The following is a 26,810-nucleotide window of genomic DNA, read 5'->3' on the forward strand; positions in this document are numbered from 1 at the left end:
CGGACTCAGGGGTCCTGCCACCCATAAAGACTGGGTCAACCAGGCCTCCATTATTTACAGTAGTTCCTTTCAGTGCCCTAGTGAAACAGGAGCCTCCCAGTGCCTCATGGGAAGGCTGCTGTTCATGCTCAGTCAGGCCATCACTGAGGTCAAAGAGCACGGGGGGGGTGGGGGGTTTAGGTGGGCAGATGTTGGATAAAGTATTTTGTTGTACGGGCAAAGTTTGGGAAAGAGAGAAGAAACGCTATCCCACCACACATCTTCAATAGGCGTAACCAAAGTAACTGACAGGAAGGCATGCATCACTGTCACAGTAACCGTGATAATACGTTTAGTAGAATTCATTATTTTATGCTTGGATTGTGTGATTTCAGTATGTCCTGAGGTGGTTAAAATAAGTTTTAGGTTGTGCATTGGTTTGAATTTATGTATATTTGTATATTTATGTGAATCCTCAAATGCATATTGAATCTTTCTTTTCACAAAGTATTATATAAATTTAATTTTTAACATTTTTTTATAAAGTACAACTGGATGCAGATTTAAGGTTTGGGTGTGGGACTGCTGGGATTTTTAACAACTTTTTCTTACGCCGCATGACATTGAGCTGGAACAGTATGACATTTTTGCATATTAAAACAAATTTTCACCATATTGCAGGTCACAGGATATCATCCTACAAATGTAGTACTGCATCCTGTTTACTCCTGTCATAGGTAAAATTTGAATGTGTAGGCCACTATAATGTTGGAGTTTTAAAGCAAAATAAGATTGAAAGCACTGAAGAAAGATGTAAAACATGTCACCACCAAAATAGCTGCTTCTTCTCCCATCTGGTTGGCTCATGCAAATATGCACTGAATTTTAAGATTTGACTTAATCTCATTGTAATCCAGAGGTAGCTGTGGTATGCATGTGGTGCTTTGTGTAATTCAGCAATAAGTCTTTTTCCGCCTCTCTTAATCTGTTGTGCTTGTTTTATTTTTTTGTTAAGGAATTAAAAAGAGAGCCAACTTCCTGCTTTTTGAGTCAGGGTAAAAAAAGCACCATCTGCCACGAGAGTGCTGCGTAATCTCGGCCTAATTTTGTTTTAATCACCGGCTATTGCCCGGGATGTGTGCAGTGAGACGGCCAAACAGATTTGTTTCATCTATGGGGTGCGGCGGTGGGAGGTGATGAGTGTGGGGGTTAAAGTTCAAGCAGCAGAGAGCCAGCGCTTTAGGCGGGTAAGTTCTGAGGTCCAGGCTGACCCCACACTTTTTTTCCAGACCATTGTCTTTCATCACACAAAGGTTCTGCCGTCCTCTTGACCAGCCCGTTTCAGACCGCCTTGAGCACTGTTGACTGAAAGAGGAGTTATTTAAAAAAGAAGAGATTTTATTTAGTTCTCGTTTTGGTTTCCTGTTCCAAAAGTACAGTATGTATTATGTATCTCTATTCTCAGTTAGTGCTGTGGTAAGACTCCAGAATTAAACTGTGGACTAGAGTATATCATAATACTGTCTAAAAGGCACTGGCACTATTGTTATTGCCATATTCATAGTCGGTCATTGAATGACTGGTGATCCAGAAGTTATAGCAATGTGGCCTGTGGAAAGGAACCGGTAATGAATGAAATAATGCATGCTGAATTAATGTTGGCCAGTGCTGCAAGCACTGTAATTATATAAAATATCACTGTAATGCCCGACTATGCAATTTTAGGCAACGCTGATGCTCCCTTACTGAGTGTTGAAGATGTGACTACTATGTCTCTTACTGAATGGCACATGGGGGGAGGGGGAAGTTAACAGTCGAATGAAATGCTGGGGAACAAGGAGGTTTTTCACCTGAACACCTGTGCACTCGGGGGAAGTGTATCCAGTCTGTTTGATGCTCAAGACTCACACGTGGAGAAAGACTATTTTTGCTGGAAACTTAACTTGTTTAAGATTGTAGCAAAATGTAAACTCCCATGTCAGGTTAACTGAAATGTCACACTTTAGTAAATGAAAGTCATGTCTTTGTAGGAGTTATGTACAGTGTTTGGCAGTCTTTGTTTCTCACAGCTACTGTCTCAGGGTGGTTTGAAAGAGCGTGCGATTGCCCCTTTCTTCTCTTGTATTTATAGGATAAAAAAAACAAAACACTTGATGGCTGCTGAATTCAAAAGTAAGATTGGAATATGAGTGTTGCACGTATTCCCATTTGGAGCTACAGCTGCCATCTGCGGCTTCTTCGGAAGACCGGCTTTGCGGTTTTACTCAAGCTAATGGTGACGTCAAAAGGTACACTGTTGCGATTCGGTTTAGCCTCAACAATGAATTGAAAGAGGGCTTTTTCCTGATTCTCTGTCGGTTTTGTTGTTGCAAATATCCTCAGAATCGCAGTGAATAGAGCCCGGGGCCTGTGGGAGGATTGAGGCGCTCCTGTGTGTGTGTGTGTGTGTGTGTGTGTGTGTGTGTGCACGTGTGTGTGTGTGCACGTGTGTGTGTGTGTGTGTGCGTGCGTGTGTGTGCACGTGTGTGTGTGTGCGTGTGTGCGTGTGTGCGTGTGTGCGTGTGTGCGTGCGTGCGTGCGTGCGTGCGTGCGTGCGTGCGTGCGTGCGTGCGTGCGTGCGTGCGTGTGTGTGTGTGTGTTTCCGTCTGATGCAGCTGCAAGCCGGCAAGTCCGCACAACAATTTAGTCCTGATAGATAGCGTGGCTTTCTCATGGAGGGATCCCTTCTCTGGCCTCAAGGTCTTCAACCTCTTCCTTTGTTTGACACATTCTCTGTGGCTTTCTGCACAGAGGGGCTCTCAGCCGCGACCTTAGGCCCCTGCTGCACCTCTCCTTCAGTCCACAGCCGTAATTGCCATCATTTGTTTTGTGTTTTTTTTTCCTTCCCCCAGACCACTTCCCAGATTTGAAAAAGATGTCTACTTGTGTTCTGGAAAAGCACACTCAAAACTCATATAAATGGCTTTAGTAATTACACTCAGTGAGTGCTTTATTAGGTATTTATTAGGCTTTTTTTACTTACTTCTGCTGCTGTAGCCTATTGACTTAGTGGTTTGACGTGTTGTGTGTTCCGAGATGTTCTTCTGCATACCACTGTTGTAATGTGTGGTTATTTGTGTCTGTCACCTTTGTGACAGCTGACCTCTCCCATTAACAAGGTGTTTATGCCCACAGAACTGCTGCTCACTGGATGTTTTTTTGTTTTCCGCCCCATTCTCTACAAACTCTGGAGACTGTTGTGCGTGAAAATCCCAGGAGATTTTCCGTTTTTGAGATGCATTTCGTTGCTGCCACATGATTGGCTGATTACTGCATTAACAAGCTGGTGTACAGGCCTACTTAATAAAGTGCTCACTGAGTGTACATTTTAAAATATGTTTTTTATTTAGCTTGTGAATTGTATGTTTTTGTAATTTCAATGGATTTCATTAAAGATTTGGCAATTGGAGCCATACACATTCACATGCGCGCACACATGTGCAAACACATTAGTTGAAATTAGGTATTAAGCATGCATTTTATGCAACTTGATCTGATTTTGGGTCAGATATCAGCATGTAAATATCCCATTGCAGTGTGGAACTGAATAGTATGGTTTTGTGACACTATGCTAAATTAGTTTCTCTGTTGTATCATGTGTTGTATATAGTGTGGTACAAAAGATGAGATTTACCTGAATTCCATGCACTCTTGCTTGTATGTATGTTTGTGTGTGTCTGTGTGTGTGTGTGTGTGTGTGTGTGTGTGTGTGGTTGCACATCGAAGAGGGCTGGGTCTGTCTACCAACAGCTATCCGAGCAATCTACCGGTATCACTTCACCTGAGAATATCCTCTGTGTTGCTCACACAGAGAGATGAGGCTTCTCCACTCTCATCACGTCAGGTGTGACATGTTGAAATTAAATTACTTTCTGTGTGCGAAGGGAAACAAGACCTACCGGTGAGGTAGACATATAGGATATTTTCTATGAAAACATGTTGGGTTGAGTTGAGTTAGCTCCTCGAGCGTTCATGGCTAACGGCTGCTCGCGATTTCACCAGCCCAACAGGCCGAATTTAAAAATTTACAAGCAATGGTTCGGCATGCAGTGAGAGACCGAGAAAGAAAAAGGGACAGAGCGGGTGGTTAATATTAGATTTATTACCTCGTATGACTTTTTGGAGAACCTGACTGGAGGGCGCTCTTTGTTTTGATTTGGAGAGAAAAATAAGCGCCGTGCATGTAGGCAGTTCTCCCCGGAGGAAGCGCTCGAGGATCAGGGTGAACTGGCTCGTCAACGCCTCACAAGCTGTCAGGACTGGCGAAGGAAACTGCTCGCAAGGAAGTATGATGTTTGTAGTGTCGACAGAATGTTTAAAAGTGCGCGGCTTGTGAGGCTGGCAAACGGGGTTTTAATCCCAGAGACGCCTGTGGGTGGACTCACTGTGTCATAGGAGCATCGGCGAATTTCTTTATTTTCGTTCGGTGTGGTGAGTCGTTTCATTCTTAAACTGTTAATAATAATAATTCATCATCAATAATTCAATTCTAGTCAACTCTTGGAAAACATATCTTCTTAATTCAATACACACCCCATTAGCACTTTATTAGGTATTTAATAACAAACAAACAGATGTATTTATTTATCTGTTTGTTTGTTTGTGTATTTCCTAACTTCCCAACTGCTGTGGAATGCTTGTTGGAAAGAAGTTTGGTCATTTTTACATGTTGCACCGTAACATATGTGCATTAGCATGTGACTGGTAAACCTCCCCATTCCACTGGCTCTACTTCTTTCCCTGAATTAATTCATTGCCTGGCAAAAAAAGTAGATCCGGGCTTCCACAATTTGCCTTGTGCAGGTGCTTTGAACTCCTTATCGAGTCCACAACACCAGGAGCAGAGGCCTGGAAATTAGGTGTCGTTTTAAAAGCCGAAATCAGACAGGCTGTGAAGGGCAACACAGTCAACAAATACTTGTACCTAAAGGGGCAAGCAGCCATTTTAGCAGCTCATCTCCCCTCTTTTCTAGGTGAGGTGGGAGATGTAGATTTTGTTTCTAGATTGGACACTTCAGGATTAGGTGCTTCTGTACTTTGATGTGGTTATCAAGGCTAACCAGAGCCAGAAAAATGACCAGCTACGCAAAGTAAAATGGGCCGTCTCTCTCTCTGAGTACATGTGAGTGTGTGATTTGATTTGAGTTAAAAGTGTTTACAGTTCTGAAATGTATTCCCCCATGAATGTTCAACCCATCGCTTATACTGATTCACTCCGCCATTGAATTCTTTGTGCTGTGGCTGTATATAAACGGTATTTCAAACGTACAGCAGTGTAGTGCTTGTTTTGTAAACATGCCAGCCCACACAAACCTCAGGGACTACTTATCAGACCTGCGGTGCAATTCAAAGTGAAATAATTCTGTGGGCCCAGTCATAAGCAGTTACTGCCAATGTGTTGTAATAATATTAATTATGGGTTGCATTTATATAGTGTCTATCACACACTGTGTTTTACAGTGAAGTGTTTTACAGTGGGGGGGGGGTGGACTCTCCTCCGAACTGCAGCAGCTACCCGGGTCATACACTGTGAAAGACTGCTCATAAACCATCAGCCGAGGTGCAGAGGGAGGGAGTTATTAAGATGATTATTATGCTGTGTGATGATTAGGCGACCATATTGAGAGCCAGGTTGGGAATTTAGCCAGCACTCCAGAGGGAAAGGTCTCCTCTTTCAGTCAGTGCCAGGGAACATCTCATTTAACATCTCGTTTGTCAGAAAATATGAACCCACTTAGACCCTGTAGGTCCAAAACTGAATTCAGGCTTAATCCTGGAGCCTGACTTGCAGCTCCATATTCACAAAATGCCATTCTCTACATGAAGGGGGTCGAGTTTTGTGAGTCATTTGTTTGTTATTAATATTTTGCTCAATCTGTTTTTAGTGCTCCCAGCAATCAAAGTGCATTTCATGTTTTTTCAAAATGAAAGAAAACAGTTAATTTGTCTCTGATTTGGTGTGAAAATCATGCCCGAAAATCACTGAATGCCATCCATCGTGCTGATATTTGATATTTTGTTGACAGGCCGTTTATAGGTGGAAATAAGGAGGGTTTTTGTACTCCGCTGACACACACAGAGAGTGTTTTGCATGGTCTTCTTTTCTGGCACTCATCCTGATGTTACCAGAGGGCCAGGTTCTAATAATAGTGGCATTTTGGTCCTCTGATAAGGTTAATTAGCTTATCAATAGATTGCTTGATCGTTGAATGTACTTATTTGATTTTAGATAAACTGTTTAATGCTCGATCAACAAGTGAGTGAGCATACTGATTTTCTCTGCTTTGTTCGTGGCAAGCAAATGCGGCTGAGGGATTCTGGGTTTTTTCTTCTTGGATTCCGTAAAGGAAGACATTTTAGGTTGTTCCTCAGGGGTTGTTTGTCAGAACAAAAACCTCAATTTTCAGCAATGCAACATAAAATGTGATCGTTTGAAGTGGAAAGGTCTGTCTGTGTATCATGCAAAGTGAGTGAAAATGAAAATAAATTAAATGAGTGCATTTCGTTTTTCTTTGACTTTACAGAAATACATTTGTGCTTTGAATTTTACATATTGATTTGGTTGGGGGATGCTAGAATATGATAATATCATTTGTTGAGTGCATGAGTGGAAAAACACACACTTTTGACTTGATATACAGTGGGCTCCAGAATTAAGGGTGCCCTTAATGAAAATGGAGAAAAAAATGCTGCTTATAATAAACAATATGCATAGTGATCTATATTTTATGTTCAAACATACAGGAAAACTATATACTATATACTATATACTAAATACTCAATGTTTCAATGTTCGTTATTTAGTAATCTCATTTTTTTCTGAAAACCACAGGTGCTAAAATTACATTAAAATACAATTTCACTTTAATTGAGTTAATCTCACTTGAAAGGAACTATGGGTGTCGTTCAATCACTTCATGTTTCAGTAGAGTATAAAAAATAGATAAACAATAGGTGTCAACCATCAGCATGGGAAAAGCCAGAGTCGGGTAATGGGTACAAATAAATACTTAAACGGTTAAACATAGCTCTTGGCACTGTAAGGGCAATAATAAAGGTGTAAACATATGGAATGGTTGAAACCCATTGCTGGACACTGAGATGGCCATTGCAGAAATGGTTAATAAAAACAACAACCAGACTTAAAGCCTGTGGTCTGAACTGAAGATGGCTGTCATCTTTGCCGGGGTTGTTTGTACAAAGTATTAAACCTGGGATGCCAATAATTGTGGAACCTGTTTTTTGGGGAAATACATTTTTATTTGAAAATCTACATGCCTACATTTTATACATTTCGCTGACAAAGCAGAGTTCAAAGTATGACATCAGAATCTTATGAAACCTTGTACATTTGCACACATCAACAGAACATTCAGTTCTTTGTGGTGTCATTTCCACTGTAAGCCTTATTTAAATAACGCCTCCCTTTTCTTTAAATTCAAGCAGTAGTTGCTATTTAGAGTAAGATAAACTCACATTGAATGTTTGACTATAGAAAGTGCATTCTAGAAAGCATTCTTTAGATAACGGTAAATTCCTTCATCATTCTTTCATCATACTCTCCTCTATAAAAAATTATTTATTGAGTAGAGCATACACCCTTGCACCACACACATTGTTATTTCAATTTTTAAGGAGTTACTGTGTAAATAGCGTTATTTCGTATTTTAGAGATTCCAGAGAGGGAAACTATTATTTTCGCTAGTACTAATAGCATTTAAAAATAAGACCAATCGTATCGCCGATACAGATTCATTGCCAAATGTGAACCAGCGACTTCTTCAATCTCAAAGGGCACACTAAGGGACTCATCGATGCGACCAGGCGTGCATGTGTGTTTTCGCACACGTGTCTATGTTAACCACTTCCTGCGTGAGCGGCGAAAGGCTGGCGGAGGCATGGCCTGACATGCTGACATGGTCTCACATGAAGGGGGGAAGGCGGCGAGCGAGAGAGAGAGCGAGCGAGAGGAAGACGATTTGAAACCACGGTTGCGACACCGTTTCTGCTGGTGTGATGATGTCTGCAGTTGGCAGTATGTCGGGAGGGTATGCGGGAGCTGCGTTATCGCCTCCAAACGCGCAGAGCAGACGGTTCTTCGGGTTAACCGAACGTCTCTCTCCCCGACTCCCGCTTTTCAAAGAGTATTAAGAAGCGAGTGTCACTGACGGTGAGACTCATCTGTTTGTGTATGCACTGTAGTGCCAGACAGAGAAAAGTGATTATTAACCTAAGTGTAAAACGGTAAAAGGTGGTGACTTCGAAGAGGGGATGGTGGAACCTCTCTTCCGGCTCTTGCTGGGATTTAATTGACAGTTCTGGAGTCGACAGTTGTCAAGGAGGTAGAGGAGGGGGGAGTGTGTTTGCTGAGCCGTTGTGGATACTGCTTACACCATTAGGGGTGATGAATGGCTGTTTGCGACTTGTCTGATGACCCGACGAGCCCCAACTGGCTAAAGGGCCGCTCCACCCCCCCCCTCCCCCACTGTCACGGTTGTCTTCAGACCTTGTGATTGGCAGAGGCTCCCTAGGCATACTGTATCTGTGTGCCCAGGGGTTGCATTAGCCAAACAGGATGTGGTCAGATCTTATCAGTGCTTTTGTTAGGCAAGCTGTTGAGTGCTAAGCCTGACCTTTGACTTGTCCGTCCTCCTTGACCTCCTCTGGGTGCAAATTCCTGGGCTCTGGATATCTTCCATGTGTCCAGCCCTTAGAACGTTGTTATACCCCTTGAAGCACACACTCTCAGGAATAAAGTGACAGTGGAGGTACATTTTTGTTCTGCATCGAATTTCCAAAATGTATTGTTCTCTTTGGGTAAGAATGAGTACAAAAGCACTTTTCTGACAGACGTGATTTGTTGGACTCTTGTGATGACCTACATGTGTGATTGCGAAATGTACGTGGTGTCCTGTGAAACTGATGAGTGTGCACTTTGTTCTTCTGAAAATATTGACCTGACCTTTCGCTGTGTTTGGGTGCCTTTGTTCATCACACCTGTTTACGTTCTCCCCATTGTCTTATGGCTGTGTGGTGTAGGATCTGGCAATAAGTGACCTCACGGGAGATTAGATTAGATTATCGGCATTTGGCAGACGCTCTTATCCAGCGCGACGTACAGTTGATTAGACTAAGCAGGAGACAATCCTCCCCTGGAGCAATGCAGGGTTAAGGGCCTTGCTCAAGGGCCCAACGGCTGTGCGCACAAGCCGCCCTATGGGAGGGGGAATGAGAGAGCAAAATGCTAATAATTAGCACGCTGCTCTACTGTCGGTGTTCATACGGGAGGTGTGTTCACAGTGGAACTGAAGCACACTGACGGTTTCCCTGCCTTTGCTGTGGTTCTCACGGTCTATATTACTTTTTTAATCCTTTATTTAAGGGAGGCCCATTGAGAGAGATAACAGGGGTAAAGCCCCTGGGCCAGTTTTTCGGTTAAGGTCCTTGCTCAAGGCAGGGTTCTTTTTTTGTTTTTTAGGGCCCCAACTTGACTCACCATGTGACTCATTACATTACGTGTTATTTTGCTGCCGTTTTTATCCAAAGCGACTAGAGGTTGGTTAGAGGAGGAGGCAAGCAGGAGACAATCCCCCCTGGAGCAATGCAGGTTGAAGGGCTTTGCTCAAGGACGGCTACATCAGGGATCGAACCACTGACCTTGGGGGTCCCAGTGTCGTAGTGTACCTTAACCACTATGCTACAAGCTGCCCCATGTCAGCATACCTATATGCTGACCGGGGTCTCGAACCAGCAACTCTTCTGTTGCCAGTTGAACATCCTACCACTGGATGACCCTTCCACCCATTGTTGTCATCTAGCAGACTTTTCCAGAGCCACGTACACAACCTGAACATTTTTTAAACATTTCATCCCTTCATACTGTACAGCTGGGTATGAGGTTAAGCGCCTTGTTCAGCGGTGCAACAGCAGTGGCCTAGTTGAGATTTGGACCTGTGACCTTTCAACTGAAGCCAGTTCTCACACTATTATACTACACTGCTTTGATCCTGACTGAAATTAGAACTGGCAATAACTTTGAGCATGTCAAATCACTTCAATAGCTAGAAGCAATTTGGAGCCTTGCCTTATTCACAAAAAATGAGGTTTTAAAAACGAAAAGAACATTTTTTTAGTTTGCCGTCAGCCTCAATGATAGGTCAGCGTTCAGACTTTGTCAGCTGGCCTAATCTGCATATTATGCCAATTGCTGTATATGAAACATAACTGTAATGTAATCTATAAGAACATGAGAGCACAGAAGAGATTAGCACAGCAAGAGGCTATTCAAACAGTCTTGCCTCCTGGAACAGACAACCGGAGAAGATTCTGTTGGATTCCTTGGAGAAGGAACGCAGTCTCCATCCACTCCTGCGTTTTGCTGGGAAAGGTCAGCTGTGCATGAATCTGAAAGAGCGTCTGACATTTCAACAACCCTTTTCTTCCTTTACCCATCTGACCACCACCGTGTTGGGATTTAGGGTAATTTTCAAGAGCAGACCCAAAGGAACAATGTTAATCTTCAAAACTTCTCCTCCGAGGTTTGCAGCTGAAGTGCGGAAATGGGCAAATGCGTGACACTGCAGGGGACTTTATCAGATGTTCAATGGATGTTGAAAAATGTCACAGCTGCTGATGTGAGCGACACTATGGCTGAGAATATTTCCAAAACGCATCGTGGTATTTGCACGTATTGAGTGATGGAAGCAGAGGATCATTAGATGTTTGTGGCAAAAAACGAGGAGGTTTGCTCTGAAAAGATTTCCCAGTTGCTCTTTTGTTGTAGGCCCAGCTAACAAAATTTTGTTTGTTTTGCAATTTGTTCTCAAGTGCAAATGATTGCTTGGTATTGTTGTTGAATTAGAATCGTCTGACCCAAATTAAATATAATTTGCTTTTTTCTGACATTTTCTTTCAAACTTTAAAAATTAAAAGAAATAAGACTCCACGCATGTACAGGTACACAATGTAGAATTTAATCTACCCGTGTTAAATTTGCATTTGAATTCAGTACCAATTTCATACCCGCTGTAGTGAAAGAATCTAAATTATAGATTAACTGTGTGGATGGCAAAGTGTCTGTGTGTGTGTGTGCGTGTGTGAGAGAGAGAGAGATTCAGGAGACAGGAACAGCGAAACAAAACTGCACTTGAGTGCCCTCGACAATGCGGTCTGTGAAATGCACATTGATTAATTAATTAGAATCCCTTAATGAGCAAATTGAGTGTCAGTGCTGATTATCAAATTGAGCCCCTGTACGTCTCCCTCCCCCCGTAGAGATCTCGATCTCACACACACACACACACACACACACACACACACACACACACAGCTCTTTGCTGCAGAGGCTCTTCTCTCCGAACTGGCAGCAGTTAAAGGTCCTTGGTACAGGCCCCCCTCTCCATGGCTCTCTCCCCCCGTTACTGAAATGGAACTGGAGGCCTTTTAACAGAAACAGTGCCTGAGTGTCAGCAGACAGGTCACTGAACACCAGCCTGAATGTCAGTTTGAGTTGTTTCCATGTGTGGAGATGGGAGGCTGTCCGTGTTGTTTGTCATTGTTTGGCTTTTTGTGTGGTGTTGTTTTTTCCATGCGCGGTGCGGCGAGTGAATCCCTAAGCCCCTGGTGTAATTAATTGGAATTCTGGGTCAGGGGAAACATCGGGTCGGCAATTGAATAAAGTGGTTTAAGTTTAATCTCTGAATTCTCTTTCTCTCTCTCTCTCTCTCTCTCTCGATTTTGCTCTCTCGATTCCTCTCTCTCTGTCCCTCTCTCTCTCCCTCCCTCCATTCCCTCCCTCCCTCAAATGTGATGCTTATGCAAGATAATCCTTCCAAAAAGAAACACATAAATGGTTTGATTTGCCAGTTGAATAGGATATATTCTATTCAATTGAACTGCTATTCCTGCTATTATTAAGTTTGATTTACACGTTCAAATATTTAAGAGGTACATTTTTTTCAGAAAATGTTTAGCTTTTAACATTAGCTAGGACTCGGTCCAGGTTGGTACTCATATTTGGCGAACAGTTAAATACATGTATTAGAAAATGACCTAAATTAAGCTGCCAAATGGCATCATGAAAAAAATATATAACACTTCCCAAGTTATGGACAAATGGCAGTTGAATCCAGGCCAATGTGTAAAAGAAAGTGACACTTACTTTGCATAGGCATCTTTTTAAAGTAAAGGATAAAGAGCGTTTGCAAAATGCCAATGCCTGAAGACATGTTTAACAGTGAATAATCTTAATTACGTTTAGAGTTGTTTCTTTGAGATGGAATTGAGTGAGGTAATGTGGAGAGGGAAAATCGTCGGGGGTGGAGGTGGCAGGTTTCCTGATAATGGCAATATTCCCTGACCCTTTTAGGTAGATGGCTATCATGGTCGGGTGTGAGGAATGAAAGGCTCACTCACGGGGGCCATTTTGGCTCTGGCCAGATGGCTCGCATACCTTGAGCCATCCGTCAGTTGAGGAATGTGTTCCTTCCCACCCACCACGCAACCCCTCCCTCAAGTGATGTAGCCTTGAAATACAGTGAACATATTCGATTTTAAAAATGTTCAACATATTATTCCACATAGTGCTACATTGTTTTATTATAAGACAGTTATGGCATAAAGCGCTCATGAATAAAAGCTTAATAACAGTGTAATTAACATTAAATATTAACATGATGATTTCACGAAGTGTTCTATACTTTAGAGAATGTTTGTGCATCCAGTTAAGGGCCAGGAACAGAAATTATCTTTTAAAGTATCTTATAAATCTTTTATCAGCATTTGGTGTTTGAGTTTAAACGAAACAGGTACATTTTGCCTAAAATTCTACATTTGGCTGAATGGTTCAAGAAACTGCAAGCATCAATGACATTTTTTAAACTATGGCTTCATTAAAATAGTCCATCTCAATCAGTGTTCAAAGCTGTACAAACATTGCTGGTCTTGATCAAAGGGAACATTGACCCTTGAAAAACACCTCAGTAGCACTGGCTGGTTTTCATGCTAAAGTCATTAGAGCTGACCTACTGATAAAAATACATAATTAAGACTGTCGCTGCAAAAAATAAATAAAAAAAGATAAATGGATGAATAGTTTTTTGTGACTTTCCACTAATCACCTCATTAAAATGTTTCTCCTTTAAGGAGCAACAGGGAGAATGACCTGACTTCTCCATAAGTCTAATAGCAAAACAAATGTCAAAACATAATCTTTTTTTTTTTTGCAGCAGTAGTGTAAACCATCAATAACTCAATGCTATTTTTTGATCATTGAAAATGATATTTATTTCACTCCAAGCGGTGATTCCTAAATAGACGTATGTTGGAGAGAAACATGAAATGATTGTCAACATTTTTATTTATGGGAAGAAGCAAACATTTCTCTGAAACTTTTCTCAAATGTTTCCAATTCCAGGGGAAAGAACTTGGACGTCTAACAATTTAACAGAGTGTTCTTGCTTTCTAACCTTAGTATGGTGGAGCTTTTTTAAGCTGGGTAAACACATGGTTTTCCAGTGTGTTTTGAACAAAAAGGCTTGTTTACTCCAGTACAAAATGTTTTTGAGGTTAGAGACTTTGGCCAAGTAAAACCACGAATCAAAATGGGTGTAGACAAAAAATCTGGACAAAGTATTATAAATGAATACATGGACATGGAAGAACACAACGTGAAATACAATGAGCATTTTCCATAAATTATCCTTAATTAACACATTACTTTACTGGATAATGATCATTACTCATTTCCCTCCTGTCTTGTTTCCCTCAGAATTTAGGCCATTTGTGTTATGCCTGCCTTGGATTTTGAATACTTTTTCTGTGTAAAATGTGTATTCGATTACAATTTTTTTAGTATTTTTCGACCATTGTCTCATCTGCCATTCAGGTCGCTCAGAAAGCTTCCGACTGCCTTCGCTAAAAGTTTAATTTCACGTGGAGTTCTTGTTTCATTTATTAATTTGTCGGTGTGACTTATACACCTATTTTTGCAGCACAGTAGGGAGCTGCCCTCCGTCTCAGAATGCAGTGCACTCTCCGTCTGCCTGCCCCTATCCTCCCCTCAATCGCTCTCTCAGTAGAAAAGGCTCCTTAACAGCTCGATACTGCTCTGCCATTAATCAAAGACACTTCCAGTGTCCCATTACAGAAACACTACTACTTGTCCTGTCGTGGACGGACAGCTCACCAATTCATCTTCTGCGGGGGGGGAAATGGCGTCCCGCTGCCTACACGTTCGGCCAAGCCGCTTAAGACCGGAGGAAGACCCGCTCGAGTGCTATTTCTGAGGGTCAGACAAACAACGGAAGAAGCTAAATTGCTTGTCTGGATGTTGGTTTTCACAGGGGATGCGTGGTTGTCCAAACGTTGGTTTTGGTAGCTCTGTTGGTAGAATGTGAGTTGGCTCTCTTCTTCGTTGCAAATCGCTCGGCATGTCAATTGACTTACCTGCGTCTCGGCAGAGAGCTGTGAATTTTTCTGTCGCTAGGTCGTTTTATTTCTGAGAACGGATGCCATGGTTTCCTAACTGAAAACAAAAGCCACCCCTCCCATTCCCTTTGGCTATCTGCAGATGCCGTGCTGGACAGTTAAAATGGCCACCGTGACCACAGGCTGGTCCGGACCGACGCTAACTGGGATCTGACCATGCGGCGCTAGGCGCTTGGTGCATTTATAACCGCTACACCGGTTCCTTCCAACTAACTTGCATGGCAGAATACCTACAGGCCGCCATTTACTAACACACCTCTCCTCCAACTGGTGCCAACTGTCGTACTGTGTGGCCTCTGGGTGTAAAATTAGTAAAAATAATAATAATTGTTTTTAAGTTGCTGCATGAAATGCAGAGGTCCTGGTGTTCAGTTGGCATAGAGGCACAGTTGTTTTAAAAACAGAAAGAAGCCATCATTACTATCAATGCTGGAATGGCGTTGTTGGCACCTTTAGGGAAAGCGGTTGCCCATCGAATGTCTATCGCGCTCCAGCTCGGAGAGGCGAGCGAAGACACACTTCAGGCAGGGCTAGCCGCGCTTGGCGCTCCGTTAATTAATGTCTTTGTTAGCGGCGAGGCATCTGCTAAGACACATTAGGGTTATTAGAGACGCGGGTCCAAATGGGGCCGGCCCAGAAGGCAGGCTGTCCCAGACCGCAGGTGTTCCCTCCCGCCGTGGCTGATGGGATCCAACGCGCGCGTGATTGATTCCAGCTTCACACGGATCGGCACCGCGTTAGCGCACGACCAGGCTCCTCCAGCTGGCTTCTCTTTTCTTTTTTCTCTTCCCTTTTTTTTTTTTTTTCCTCCTCCCTGCTCTGCTACAGTAAACAACATGCCGTCCAAGTAGTCAGGGGTGGGGTGTGTGGGGTGGGGGGGTGTGGGGGGGTGGTGTGTGAAAGTAAAATGCATTGTTTTGGAAAACAGAGGATGTTTTCTTGTCCCGCGTGATTCGCGTTTGAGCCAAGTGTTGCGCCGCTAACATACGGTGGGGGTTTTTTTCCTGAAAAATAACATATCGATTACACGTCTGGCTGGAGGCTTCTGATGTAACAATGCATCAGAAGACAGTGTTGGAAAAGTGTGTCATCTACAGTTAGTCATAACACAGTTCCTCACATAACTATCGGTCCGGTTGTGGAAAATCATCAATAAAATACATTCATTCATTCATTATCCTAATCCGCTTATCCTGAACAGGGTTGCAAGGGGGCTGGAGCCTATCCCATTGGGCGAAAGGCAGGAATACACCCTGGACAGGTCGCCAGTCCATCGCAGGGCACACACACCATTCACTCACACACTCATACCCATGGGCAATTTAGACTCTCCAATCAGCCTAACCTGCATGTCTTTGGACTGTGGGAGGAAACCGGAGTACCCAGAGGAAACCCATGCAGACACGGGGAGAACATGCAAACTTCACACAGAGAGGCCCCGGCCAACGGGAATTCGAACCCAGGACCTCCTTGCTGTGAGGCGGCAGTGCTACCCACTGCACCATCCATGCCGCCCTCAATAGAATATAGTAATATTTAAATTAGGTCTGCCTCAAAATAATGCCATGGAGTATTCACTTTATTTGGTTGTTCAGTTATAAAGCATCCCCCCCCCCCCCCCCCCCCCCCACACACACACACACTCACACATGCGCACACCCACCATTCTAATACCAAATTTATTCCTTGAATTTTAGAGAAATATCCAGAATTTCCAGATAAATGTTTTGTACAGAACTGTTTATTCATCTGTATTTGTGTTTGGTCATAATTACTTGGACATGTAGGAAGAATTAAGTCAGTAGAAGTTGACAGTGTCAGGTAGTTGAATTGACTAGTTGGTTTTCACTTTGTGGTGAGATTGCAGAGTTGCCTGTCCGGGTGGTTACATTGATTGGCATTAGTTGCACAGCTGTCAGTTCTGATCACCTTTAAAACAGTTAGGCACGAGTGGTTCACAGGAGTGTTATTGATTCCACAGTTTCACTCTGATTCTCTTGGCCATGCTGCGGAAATGGAAGTATATGACAACAAATTTGGCCCTCAGATTGTATCCTTTCCGCAAATACAACCTGTATTTTAAGTACCATTTCTCCAGGTATTGGGCAAGCACTCACCGGAAATGTGTTCGGCTATTTTAATGCATCAAAGTGGTGAAAAAGACACCATATTTCCCTCAACAGTGTACTTTCTGGCAGGAAAGATAAGTATCACTCCTTTCAAAAGTCATTATGACTGGCAATCTGAAAACCATAAATGTTTATCTTGAATAGAAGAGGTAGTTCCTACTGCACAGCACAAGAGGGACTTGCATTTCAATATGTTTGTGATGTGATAGCAATTTTCACACGATGCGCTGTACTACAATTCCCATGATGCGTTGCACGGTCCTGTCACATAAGAAAATATGCCATCCAGTATGCCATTTGTGTTAATGGAAGGGGAAGTGCACCCAAAGAACTGCAACAGGAGTGTGACTCATACAGTGCAGAATGAACAGGGGAGGCAATAAATGGACACGCAACTTTCCATGTGATGTGATTTATTTTAATTTCTCTCAAGATGGACCTGTTCTTTTGTGTGCAGGTTGTGACTGGAACATAGCCAGGCACGGGCTGGTCATAGGCACAGCTTATCCTGACTGGCTGGAGAGAAGGACCCAGAGTGTACTCTGGCAAGGCTATCTTTGGCTATCTTTGTGTTTTGGAGAGAGTGGGTTTGGGGGGAGGGTGGGGTGGTGAGAGATGACTGTGCATATGCCTTGCCTCTTGGCTCAAGGCTGGAGTTTCTGACCCCCCCCCCCCCCCCAAAACCTCACAGTGGCGTATGTCAAACCAACAACCTTTCTCCACTTAAGGGGTCAGGAATATCAGACCTTCCCACGTCATCCGCCTCCTGTTTCTACAGGAATACAAAATCTGCTTTATTTAGGACTTTATTTTTAACGGAACCTGTTAGTTGATTAATTCATTTGAGGTGTTTTTTTAGTTTCTGTGCAAGGCTCTACTAATAGCTGTAACTAATGGCATAAAGAAAGCTTTATGCTTTTAACTAAATATATTGGTCTGCAAATAGGTATGTGACTATATATAGTGTACATTCCCCCTGGCGTGTAATACCAGCCGTACTATTTGTCATTTATAACATATCTCCAAATATACTCCCAATATCAAAACACAGGGCCTTTCTGCTATTAATGCCTAAAGCTTTATAAATCGACATTGACACATACATACATTTTCACTCTTTCTAAAAGCAATTGTTGCAAGTTTAAGTAATTCAATTTTTTTGCTTTCTTGATGGGCATCTTACGCATAGTTGTAGTCTGTGTAATCCAAGCAGGACATGGCTCTTGTATTCTATGGAGGGTAAGGTCTTTATGTACTTAACACACTCCTGTCTTAGGTGAGTGAGGTTACATTGTACGAAAATGTACAGAATTGTTCCTACCTGGTCCGTGTGCCCCTGTTTTGTCGATCTGTCTGGAATGTTCCAGAGAGACAGCAGCCTGAACAGTCCGATTGAGCGTGCCCAGGCTGCGTTTGCGGGAGCGAGCTGACAGGGGGCTGTTCTGACAGTACTGTAGCAGCAGAAGCCCTCTGTGCCTTTCAGTATTAATCACATGGGTTTTTAATTTTGGGTTCCTGTGCTCCCTTAGTCATCTCCACTTAAAAATGTGAAAACCTGAGAGAATGGTGCACTTAAGAGCTCCAGTTATAAATTCTTGGGAACACTAAAGTGGAAGACTGTATTGGAACATTTCTATTAATATAGCGGGGGGTCTTCAGCTTTGAAAAGTGCACGTCTTATTTCAGGTTTGGATTTAATTCACAGATCGCAGCGAGCACCTACAGATGTTTGAAGTCATGGGGAAGTGGGAATAAATTACGGGAGGCGCGGAGGAGCATGTCTTTTCAAACAGACCTAAAGTTAGACGCATCCATGAGGTTTTGGCTTCTTGATGGAAGGTGATGTTCATGAATAATACATGAGACAGAGGCACTTTCCTGGGTCTTTTTATAGAACGAGCATCCCTCACACACCCACACGCCCACACACACTTACACACCATACATACTGTGTCCACACACGCTTGCATGTGCACGCAGACATACTGTATACACACCCACACACACACATACTGTATACACACACCCTTGGACGCATATGGGCGTGTGAACATGCACACACCAACACACAGACACACTCACGCACACTCTGATACACACACTGATATATACACACACACACCCTCACTTGCGCACACACACACTCGTGTACACGCAGACAAATGCGTAAATAAAGTTCAAAGCAAAATAAACTTTTAGCAATCAAAGGCCGGTAACGGATTGAATTTGCTCAAGAGTAAGATGATTTGACAGTGATTGTTTGTGGGTTCACTGTGCTTCCCATGAAGAGTTGGATCGCTGGTCACAGATGACAAGGATGATATGACAGCTTGGGTTAATGCAGGGGGAGTTCTCGCTTGTGGTGGCCTGAGGTTATAGGCGTAGATTAGGAGTTAGGAGCCCCTGGGTGGTAGTTTGGTAGGAGGGCTCGATCTCCTCGGGTCCTGATAAAGTTGTTGAATGTTGCAGTTCTGCCTGTGCTGACTCGTTTGAGGAGTGATGGTGCATTATGTGGCCCCCCACTGTCACTGTCCACTGAATACACCGCTCTGACTCCCAGGTATACTCTCACTGTCTGTGAGACTCTACCTCGCACTGACCACACACCTTCCCATCCAAGTCCAACAGAAACAACGCTATGACAAAGCTGGTTCATATTTATATACAGTGGTGGCATTAGCATGTGTGGGGCTTATTGGTTTTCATGGATTCATTCACTTTCTGGATTTCGTTTTTGATATTTCACTGTCAGTACATGTTTTTGATTGGCCTGAACTGTTTTTGTGTGGGGAAGGATATGGGTAGTATTGGGGCATCAGTAAGTTTGTGGTTTAAAGTAAGAAAGTGTACTTTAAGTAACTCCAAGCAGCTTTTATGGGGATGCTATGCTTTAGGTGGCAGTACAAACACTACGATTTTATAGTTTGTTTCACTATAGTTTCATCATCCACAAAAACACAAAGAGGCCAATTGAGGACATGCACTAACACTGAGATATCAGAAAACCCCAGAGAGTCACCTATCCCTTTAAAGGCAGAGGTGGTTGTTCTTATGCAGGATTCATGGTAATAATATTGATACAAATAATACTGATAGAAGATACTGTGATAATGCAGTAATACAGTACATAATAGATGATGATTGAAAATAATATCACTGTCATACTGGTGCTGTTGATATTTAGTATACATATTTATTCTAGTGTTCATTCATAGTTTAGTGATCGTAGTAGTGGTAAAGATTCATAATACATACCGATTATACTGCCTCAATTATCTTAACAATAGCCCTGATGCAGGTGTTATTACTGGATATAATGAATATTCATAAAGGATATGGATAATTACGTGTTCATTAATAGCGCAGTAATGCTAAGTGTTGTGGTGGAAGCAATACATAATTGTAAAGAATACAGTAGCAGTTACCCTGTTTCTACATTGTGGTAGTACTGTAATTACTACCACATCTGAGTCATTACGATAATAATTTTGTTTAAAACATCTATTGGGAAATGTACAGCCGAGCAGAGTGCAGCCGTTCTGTTAGTCCTCCCTCCCCTCCTTCCTTCATCCCCCTCTTCTGCTTTTTCTTCCTGTAGCACATCTTGTATCTTTTGTCTGCGACTGCAGGCGAATCGGGGTGGTCATTTCTCCATATGATAAATAACAGCTCTGTAACAGAATAAAGGTTAAGGCCCCCCCCCCCATCGCCGGTCCCTGCTCATACATGCTGGGCACGGCCGCCGGCTCGTGTAAGTGTGTGGCGGGAATGCATATGATGGTCTCGCCTGCGGGGAGCGAGGGAGAGTCATTGATATGTGCCGGACGACTCCTCTCCCGATAAGCAGCCCTCGCTGGCTGGAATCCTGAGGAGCGTTTAAACACTTTTTTAATGAAAACAAATACCGCCGAACGACGGAGCTTAGACTCGACAGTGGCGGGGCGATGTTTTGGAGGAAATTAACGAGTGTGATTTATATATTGATATAATTTATTTATGTATTCGTTTGTTTATTTATCGTTGACAAGGCTGTATTTGACTGTGGAAGACCTGCCTTTCTAGGGGGTCTGGAATCAGGGGGGGCTTGTCCAGGGTTGGTTTGTCCTCCATTTTGGTGCTAAGTATGTGCATTTTATGTATGTAAAAACATTGGGGATTTTGCAGTGTCCTTCACCATTTTTACCACCATTTTGTGGACAATGAGCATATGCCACCTCCCATTTCTCAAGAGCCGGCTCTGTTAAATGGGTCATTATGAATGTCGATTGATTGCCGGTATCATACTGTGCGATGTCTGAGATTAGGCCGATTTCCATTTATTTAATTTTATTTATTTAATTACATTTTGGTTGCACCAATTTGACGTCTGATTCTGTGTTATTAAGCTCGCTGGCATCTAATTGACTGGAAAACATCAGCTAAAAAGGCTCCATGCTGCTCTTTTCAGGGAGTACAGAAAAGTGTAGATGCTGAAGGCACTTCAGGTCTTGAAGAGAGAGCTTCACTCTGCCAGTTCCATCTCCAAATGAAAAGGAGACAAGGTGTTTTTGTTTTGTTTTTAAAAAAGCTCTTCTGTCTACCCGGTTTTTCTTTTTTTTCCTCCACAATTTTCCCTGATCTTTGCTCATTACAGTAATGCTCGAGTCAGGAGCACCTGCTTTAACTGTTGTAGTATAGCGTCTGTTTACAGGGTATAAAAATAGGTGTCATCAATTTGTAATTAAATGAAATGCAGTTGGTTGCTTCTGTTACAGTACCTCACCGATGACGATGCATCTTGTAGAAGTTTTGGTGGCATCTCTGTAGCTTCCTGGAGGACCCAGGAACCCTGTGTAAACTGGCAGCTCCACAATAGGCCGGGGGAGTGGGGGTCGTTTCCCCTCCTCATGGCCGTTTTCTCCATGTTTTTTGTGGACGGCTTAATCAGATTTTGCTTACAAAACATTGGGCCGTTTGAGAGGCGAATGGGGGTCCGCTGGGGGCGGGGGGCTAATGGGCCGTGCAGCTGTCCCGTTCCCAGACGCACTGAGCGTGCTCTCTCCAGCCAGCCATTTTATGGAAATGCGGAATCCGTGGACCTCAGCAGGTGGACGTAATCGTCCCTTCCTACAGGGCTATTTAAATGTTGTCTGTAAGCGGGCTGGAGGGTTAAGGGAATGATGAAAGGTTGAATGGTTGAAATGTAACTGGCTAGATAACTGGCAACACACTAATAATGGACTAGAAAGCGTTTACTCATGACATAAACTGGGTTTAAGCTTTGTGGAAATGAGTGGAAGATTGGACTGCAGATAACAAACTCTTCTGGCTGTGCAACTGTTGTAAATATTCTGAAATTAAAGCTGACCGCTTTATAACCTCATATTCATTGTTTTATTTCTGTTCCAATGTGCAGAAGTACAGAGCCAAAAACCAAAAAATGTGTCACTGTCAACAATCTAGGATATCTTTATTATGTCTCATAGTATTGTTTTTCATTTTCATTCTCCATAGCCTGGAAATGACTACATTTTTGAGGGTAGCATATGTTGGGTGGGAAAGAAAAATAAAAACTTTCTCCTCCCTTCTGGATCACAGGTTTGTACTGTGAATTGGAAATATGCTAAATATGATAGACTAATGAAGTTTATGAAGTGAAATATCGTGAAATGAAAATATCAATTTGTAACTTCCCGTCTCGATTAAGCACGGACGTGCTGCTTTTAGTTCACAGTTGAAATATTGCTTGAATTGGAGCCATGGGAATTCTCATCAAACCTAAATTCTGAGACACGCTGTGAAGCCCAGATATCCTGCAGTCGGTCCATGTCTATTTCTGCGGAGGAACCCGAGTCGTGTTTTGGGTTCGCGGGGCCCATGTCCTACCGTGACCTCGCGCTCTTACGCAAAGCCCGCCGTGACAGGGGATCCCCCCCCCAGCGTGACGTAGAGCGGGGGATCCGGTTCCGCGGGGGTGGGGGGTGGGCACGAGGTGCGGATTTATGCGGTCCAGAGCGTAACGGCTCAATAAAGCCGGCCTGTAATCTGCTCTCATTTCAAACAGGGGCCCAGATTTACGAGGCCTGCAGTGCTCCGGCCCCCAGAAACGAGGTGTTCGGCATACGCTTTGTTGACATAATTCTGAAATTTACAACCGTTGTCAAAACCCGCTGTCGGACAAAGTCACTTATTAACTGTCTAAATGGCCTGAGAAGAGCTTTATGTCCGCTCCCTCATGTGCGGTCCGACCGCTTCGAGGGAGCGGCGTTTGTGCGTCTGGTCAGCGGAGTGCAGGGGTTTTGTGGGTAGGGAAAGGAGGTGGGGGGGGGTTTGGGCGGCCAAACACAAACCAGAGACGCTGTTACGTGCGGGGAAAGGTCAGAAAACGCAAGCGGCCACACACCGGTTCTCAACCGTAACAGCCGTGTCAGTTTTCTCCTCGACGCGTCGGCTTCGTGTCCAGCCCATGTGACCACCAGACCGGTCTGTACGGTTGCGTAAGGAGTAACAGGAGAGCGAAAGCCTCGATTGTGTAAATGAGTGAAAGCGAAAAGATTATGGCGACTGGACCGTTCCTGTATGCGTTCAGACCTGTTTTCTGAAGAATCTCCTTATGGGATCCACTTGCATGTGTGGTTTGAATGCGTTTGCTCCATTTGAAACATGCTCAATGGTCCGCAGAGAGAGATTTGATTTTGGCATAGCCCCTTCAAGAAAGCATCATTGTTCCACTTGTATATTTCAAAATTAAAAAATAAATATGTATATTTGTTAATGTAGTTTAAAATGGGGATCTGCTACTTGATGCACTCCCTGGTACTTGATTGATTATTGTGATGTAGCATTATCGGGGAGATTTCCGCTTATCCTCATGCAGGCAGAATTAGTCCCAACAAACTACAACAACAAGAGCTGAGCTCTCCCCTTCCACCGGACAGTCATTTAGTGCCATGTCTGAAAATCTATAAATGTGGCAAATATGTTGTGACTTACGAACAGACTTATTTGTTGTATCTGACATATTCGTCATCTTAAGCAGCCCACACTCCTATCTGTCGAGCAGATTTCGCACGGCTGCAAAGCTCTGTAGGGCCGTTCATCCCTGAAAGAACATATAAACCTACTAGGGAGATCCCAGTTTAGACAGAATGAATCATTAAAGGATGTCATAGAGGCCAGTGAGAAAAGGCACTGAAAGGTATGCCTGCCCATATAGTTACTCATGGACACAGGACACTGAAGTGCACTGCTCCTTAGAGGGGCTTGCTCTGCTGTTTTCTTCATAAACCCACAGGGAGAGGCCAGAAAAAACTATTTTCTCTGGCTTAAATGATGCAAAAGTCTTTAAATAAAGAATGTAGATTGATGTATCTCCTGTACGGTTCTTATAATTAAAGAACGAAGAATTATATACTTCGTACAAGGCGCTCAACGTGCTTTTGAACAAAGGACAATAGAGTGGTAGAAGAGTGGAAGAAACTGAATAGGGAAACGGCAATATTCAAATTAATTAAAAAGTTGTATAATAGTTTCGTGATTAAAAGCTGTTTTAATAAGGAAAAAAAAGCTGGAGAGAGAGTGCCTGGGTTTCTGCAGACCACTGAAGGTCCCCTTCCACTTTGAAGTAGCTTTTATTTTGTGAGCCGTTTACAGGCCTTTTTAATTACCCTCTGCTTGCCAAAGGGCTCGACTTCTCCCCTTTATTTGTTTGTGTGGCACAAATCCCCCCGCCCCCCTCCACAGTGTTAGGCAGACATTAGGATTTATTTGAGGATTTGGAAGGTATGTGCGTTTGTTTTTCTTTTGTTTCCTGTTTTTTAATGTAATGTTTGTGTTTAGTGAGCAAGCGGCTTCCATCTCCTCTTTTTTTGGTCACATGATACGGTCTGATAATCACTTGAAAGAGGCACTGCATCGTGTGTAATTCAATTCCTGTTTTTGTTTTTCGAGTCTCTTCTCTTTCCCTCTCTCTCTGTTTTGTCACGTTTTTATTTGCGACTTCGCCTTCGCAAAATGTTTAGCACCTTTTTTTCTGGTTCAAAAATAGGAAACACTTGAGAATGTCTTCAGTTTTTTCTCCAGCGATAGTCATATGTTTTTTTACCCAAGGTGTGAGGTATGAACGGTGAGCTAATTGCTTTTCCGGGAGTGGCGGGGGTGATTACCGTAGGCTAAATAACCCAAATTTAAAGAACTTTTGGGACTCTTGCTCCTGTGGAAAGTGCATCGTTCCACTGGGCCCCTTAAACCAGAGGCGGGAAACTGGAACAATAAAAAGCTTCACCAGCTGAAAATAAGTGGTGAGCACATCCTTACCAATGGCCCATGGCTTTGGGGGTAACCGGATGCCTTTTTCTGTGCACTGTATCCTCAGTGGCTGTGGTTCCTGCTCTTATCTCTCCCTTGAAGAGTGCATTGTTGGTTGCCGTAAAAGAGCCTGAGGGCAGTATAATTTGGTGACAACCCCTGTTGTGGCTTCACGGCCCTTAGAAACAATACGCCCAAAGCTTGCCGACCAACATTCCGCATCTTTGCTCTTAAAAGGAGCTTGGGAACAATCTTTGAGAAAAAAAAGAAAAGAAAAAAAAAAAAACTCATCACTGTTTATCTTTCTATTTTTGTCTGTGGTAAATGTGAGCATGAGGTTCGGGCTTTCAGGGGGAAAAACACACAAGTATGTTCTGACAAATATACTGCGAGAATGCGTTTGGATGGATGTTCCGTATATATGGTACTCAAAGGCCTATTTTTTAGGATTAGGAAGGCAAGTTTTTAGGATGTTGTTTTGGCTGTCCAAATACCTTCCCCTGAGTTATGTTTCGGAGTAAACCATAAACCACCATTCTGGATGGTCTTGAATTGGTTCAGCTAGGGGGGTATTGGATGGTACATCCTGCACTCTCTCTCTCAGAGCAGTGGCCAGAGATGAGCCCCACAGTATATAACATAATTGAATTCTCACTGACCAGTGTTGACTATGCCCAGAAGGGCAACACATAATTGGCTGCAGTGTTGGTGTGTCTGACAGGGTGTATGTATACTAAGGCTCAAATCATTATTAGTGTTTATTACTGTGACTGCTGATTATATATGAAATCTCACAAATGCCTGATCTAAAGTATAAATAGGAAGCCTCGTTATTATGCATATGCAATATGTATAATTATATTAACAGTGCCTGATAGGGGTGTTAATATTGTGAATAAATTCACTTTTTTTTAAATGTATACACATTTCAACACTTCATTCGTAATAATTGTTAATTAAAAATAATTAATTTAATGAACCATCCACCTGTTTTACTGCAGCTCCGTTATCCTATGTTTTAAATGTTATATGTTTCTGTGTGATCATTTGTGCGGCTGCATGATGCTGTTTTGTGTGGTTTCTCCTCTTCCTCCTGCAGGAAGCTCCACAGTGGGATGAAGACCTACGGGTGTGAGCTGTGTGGGAAGCGCTTCCTGGACAGCTTACGTCTCCGGATGCACTTGCTGTCCCACTCGGGTAAAAAATAAACACATTTCAAAATCTCCCGTATACGCAAAAGAAAATAGTTTGAAGTTGCATGCTGGGAATGTTATTAACTGGTCTGTGTGCGCGCGCCAGGACAAAGATGGTTCAAGGCAACCTTTGGTACATCTTTGTGTACCTTGTGTTCCAGTAGAAAGCGCCTACGTTGTGCCTACGCTGTGCCTACGTTGTGCCTAGTCGCACTGAAAGCCATCAATGCTTAACAAGCTGTTTGTTGTCTTGTTCTTGCACTGATCAGTGCTTGTCGGTCATGGCGTACTTCAGGCAGTTTAGTCAGTGTAACTGAAAAAAATTCAGTGTGCATGTGCCAAGGTTTACAGAGTTTTGGCAAGACTCTGCAAAGCCACTTAAAAACTGCCTTTTGGCTAAAATTATGTAGTGTGTACCTTTTAGAATCGTAAGTGGCAGTCCATGGAGGGTTTGGATTTTGAATAATTTGGGCGGATGCCTAGGAACATTCCTTCAGGAGCCCGAAATCCAGTTTATCGGCCCTCCCCTCCAAACCTGAAGGACTTTTTGAAGTTAGCTAAAATGAAGACTCTTGTTTGACATTCAGCTTTAGGCGACGTCAAAGTTTGTGAAAGCTGCTCTCTCCGGTGTTAAGGACGAGGCAGGGAGGAGCGGGTGTGCTCATGCGCAGGAGTGTGTGTTGGGGGTGATGGTGGG

At 43.1% G+C, this 26,810-nt stretch overlaps 1 protein-coding gene across 2 annotated transcripts in view; it reads left to right on the plus strand.

Moving 5' to 3' along the window:
- LOC133107931 (zinc finger and BTB domain-containing protein 16-A-like) overlaps positions 1-26,810 on the plus strand; it is a 108,667-nt gene that overhangs the window by 18,107 nt on the left and 63,750 nt on the right. For both annotated transcript variants that reach the window (XM_061217240.1, XM_061217239.1), the window contains exon 3: positions 26,020-26,117. In XM_061217240.1, the coding sequence (XP_061073224.1) occupies positions 26,020-26,117 (98 nt within the window). The remainder of the gene's footprint in view (positions 1-26,019; positions 26,118-26,810) is intronic.

The sequence above is a fragment of the Conger conger genome, chromosome 13 (genome assembly GCF_963514075.1).
Source record: "Conger conger chromosome 13, fConCon1.1, whole genome shotgun sequence".
NCBI lineage: Eukaryota > Metazoa > Chordata > Actinopteri > Anguilliformes > Congridae > Conger > Conger conger.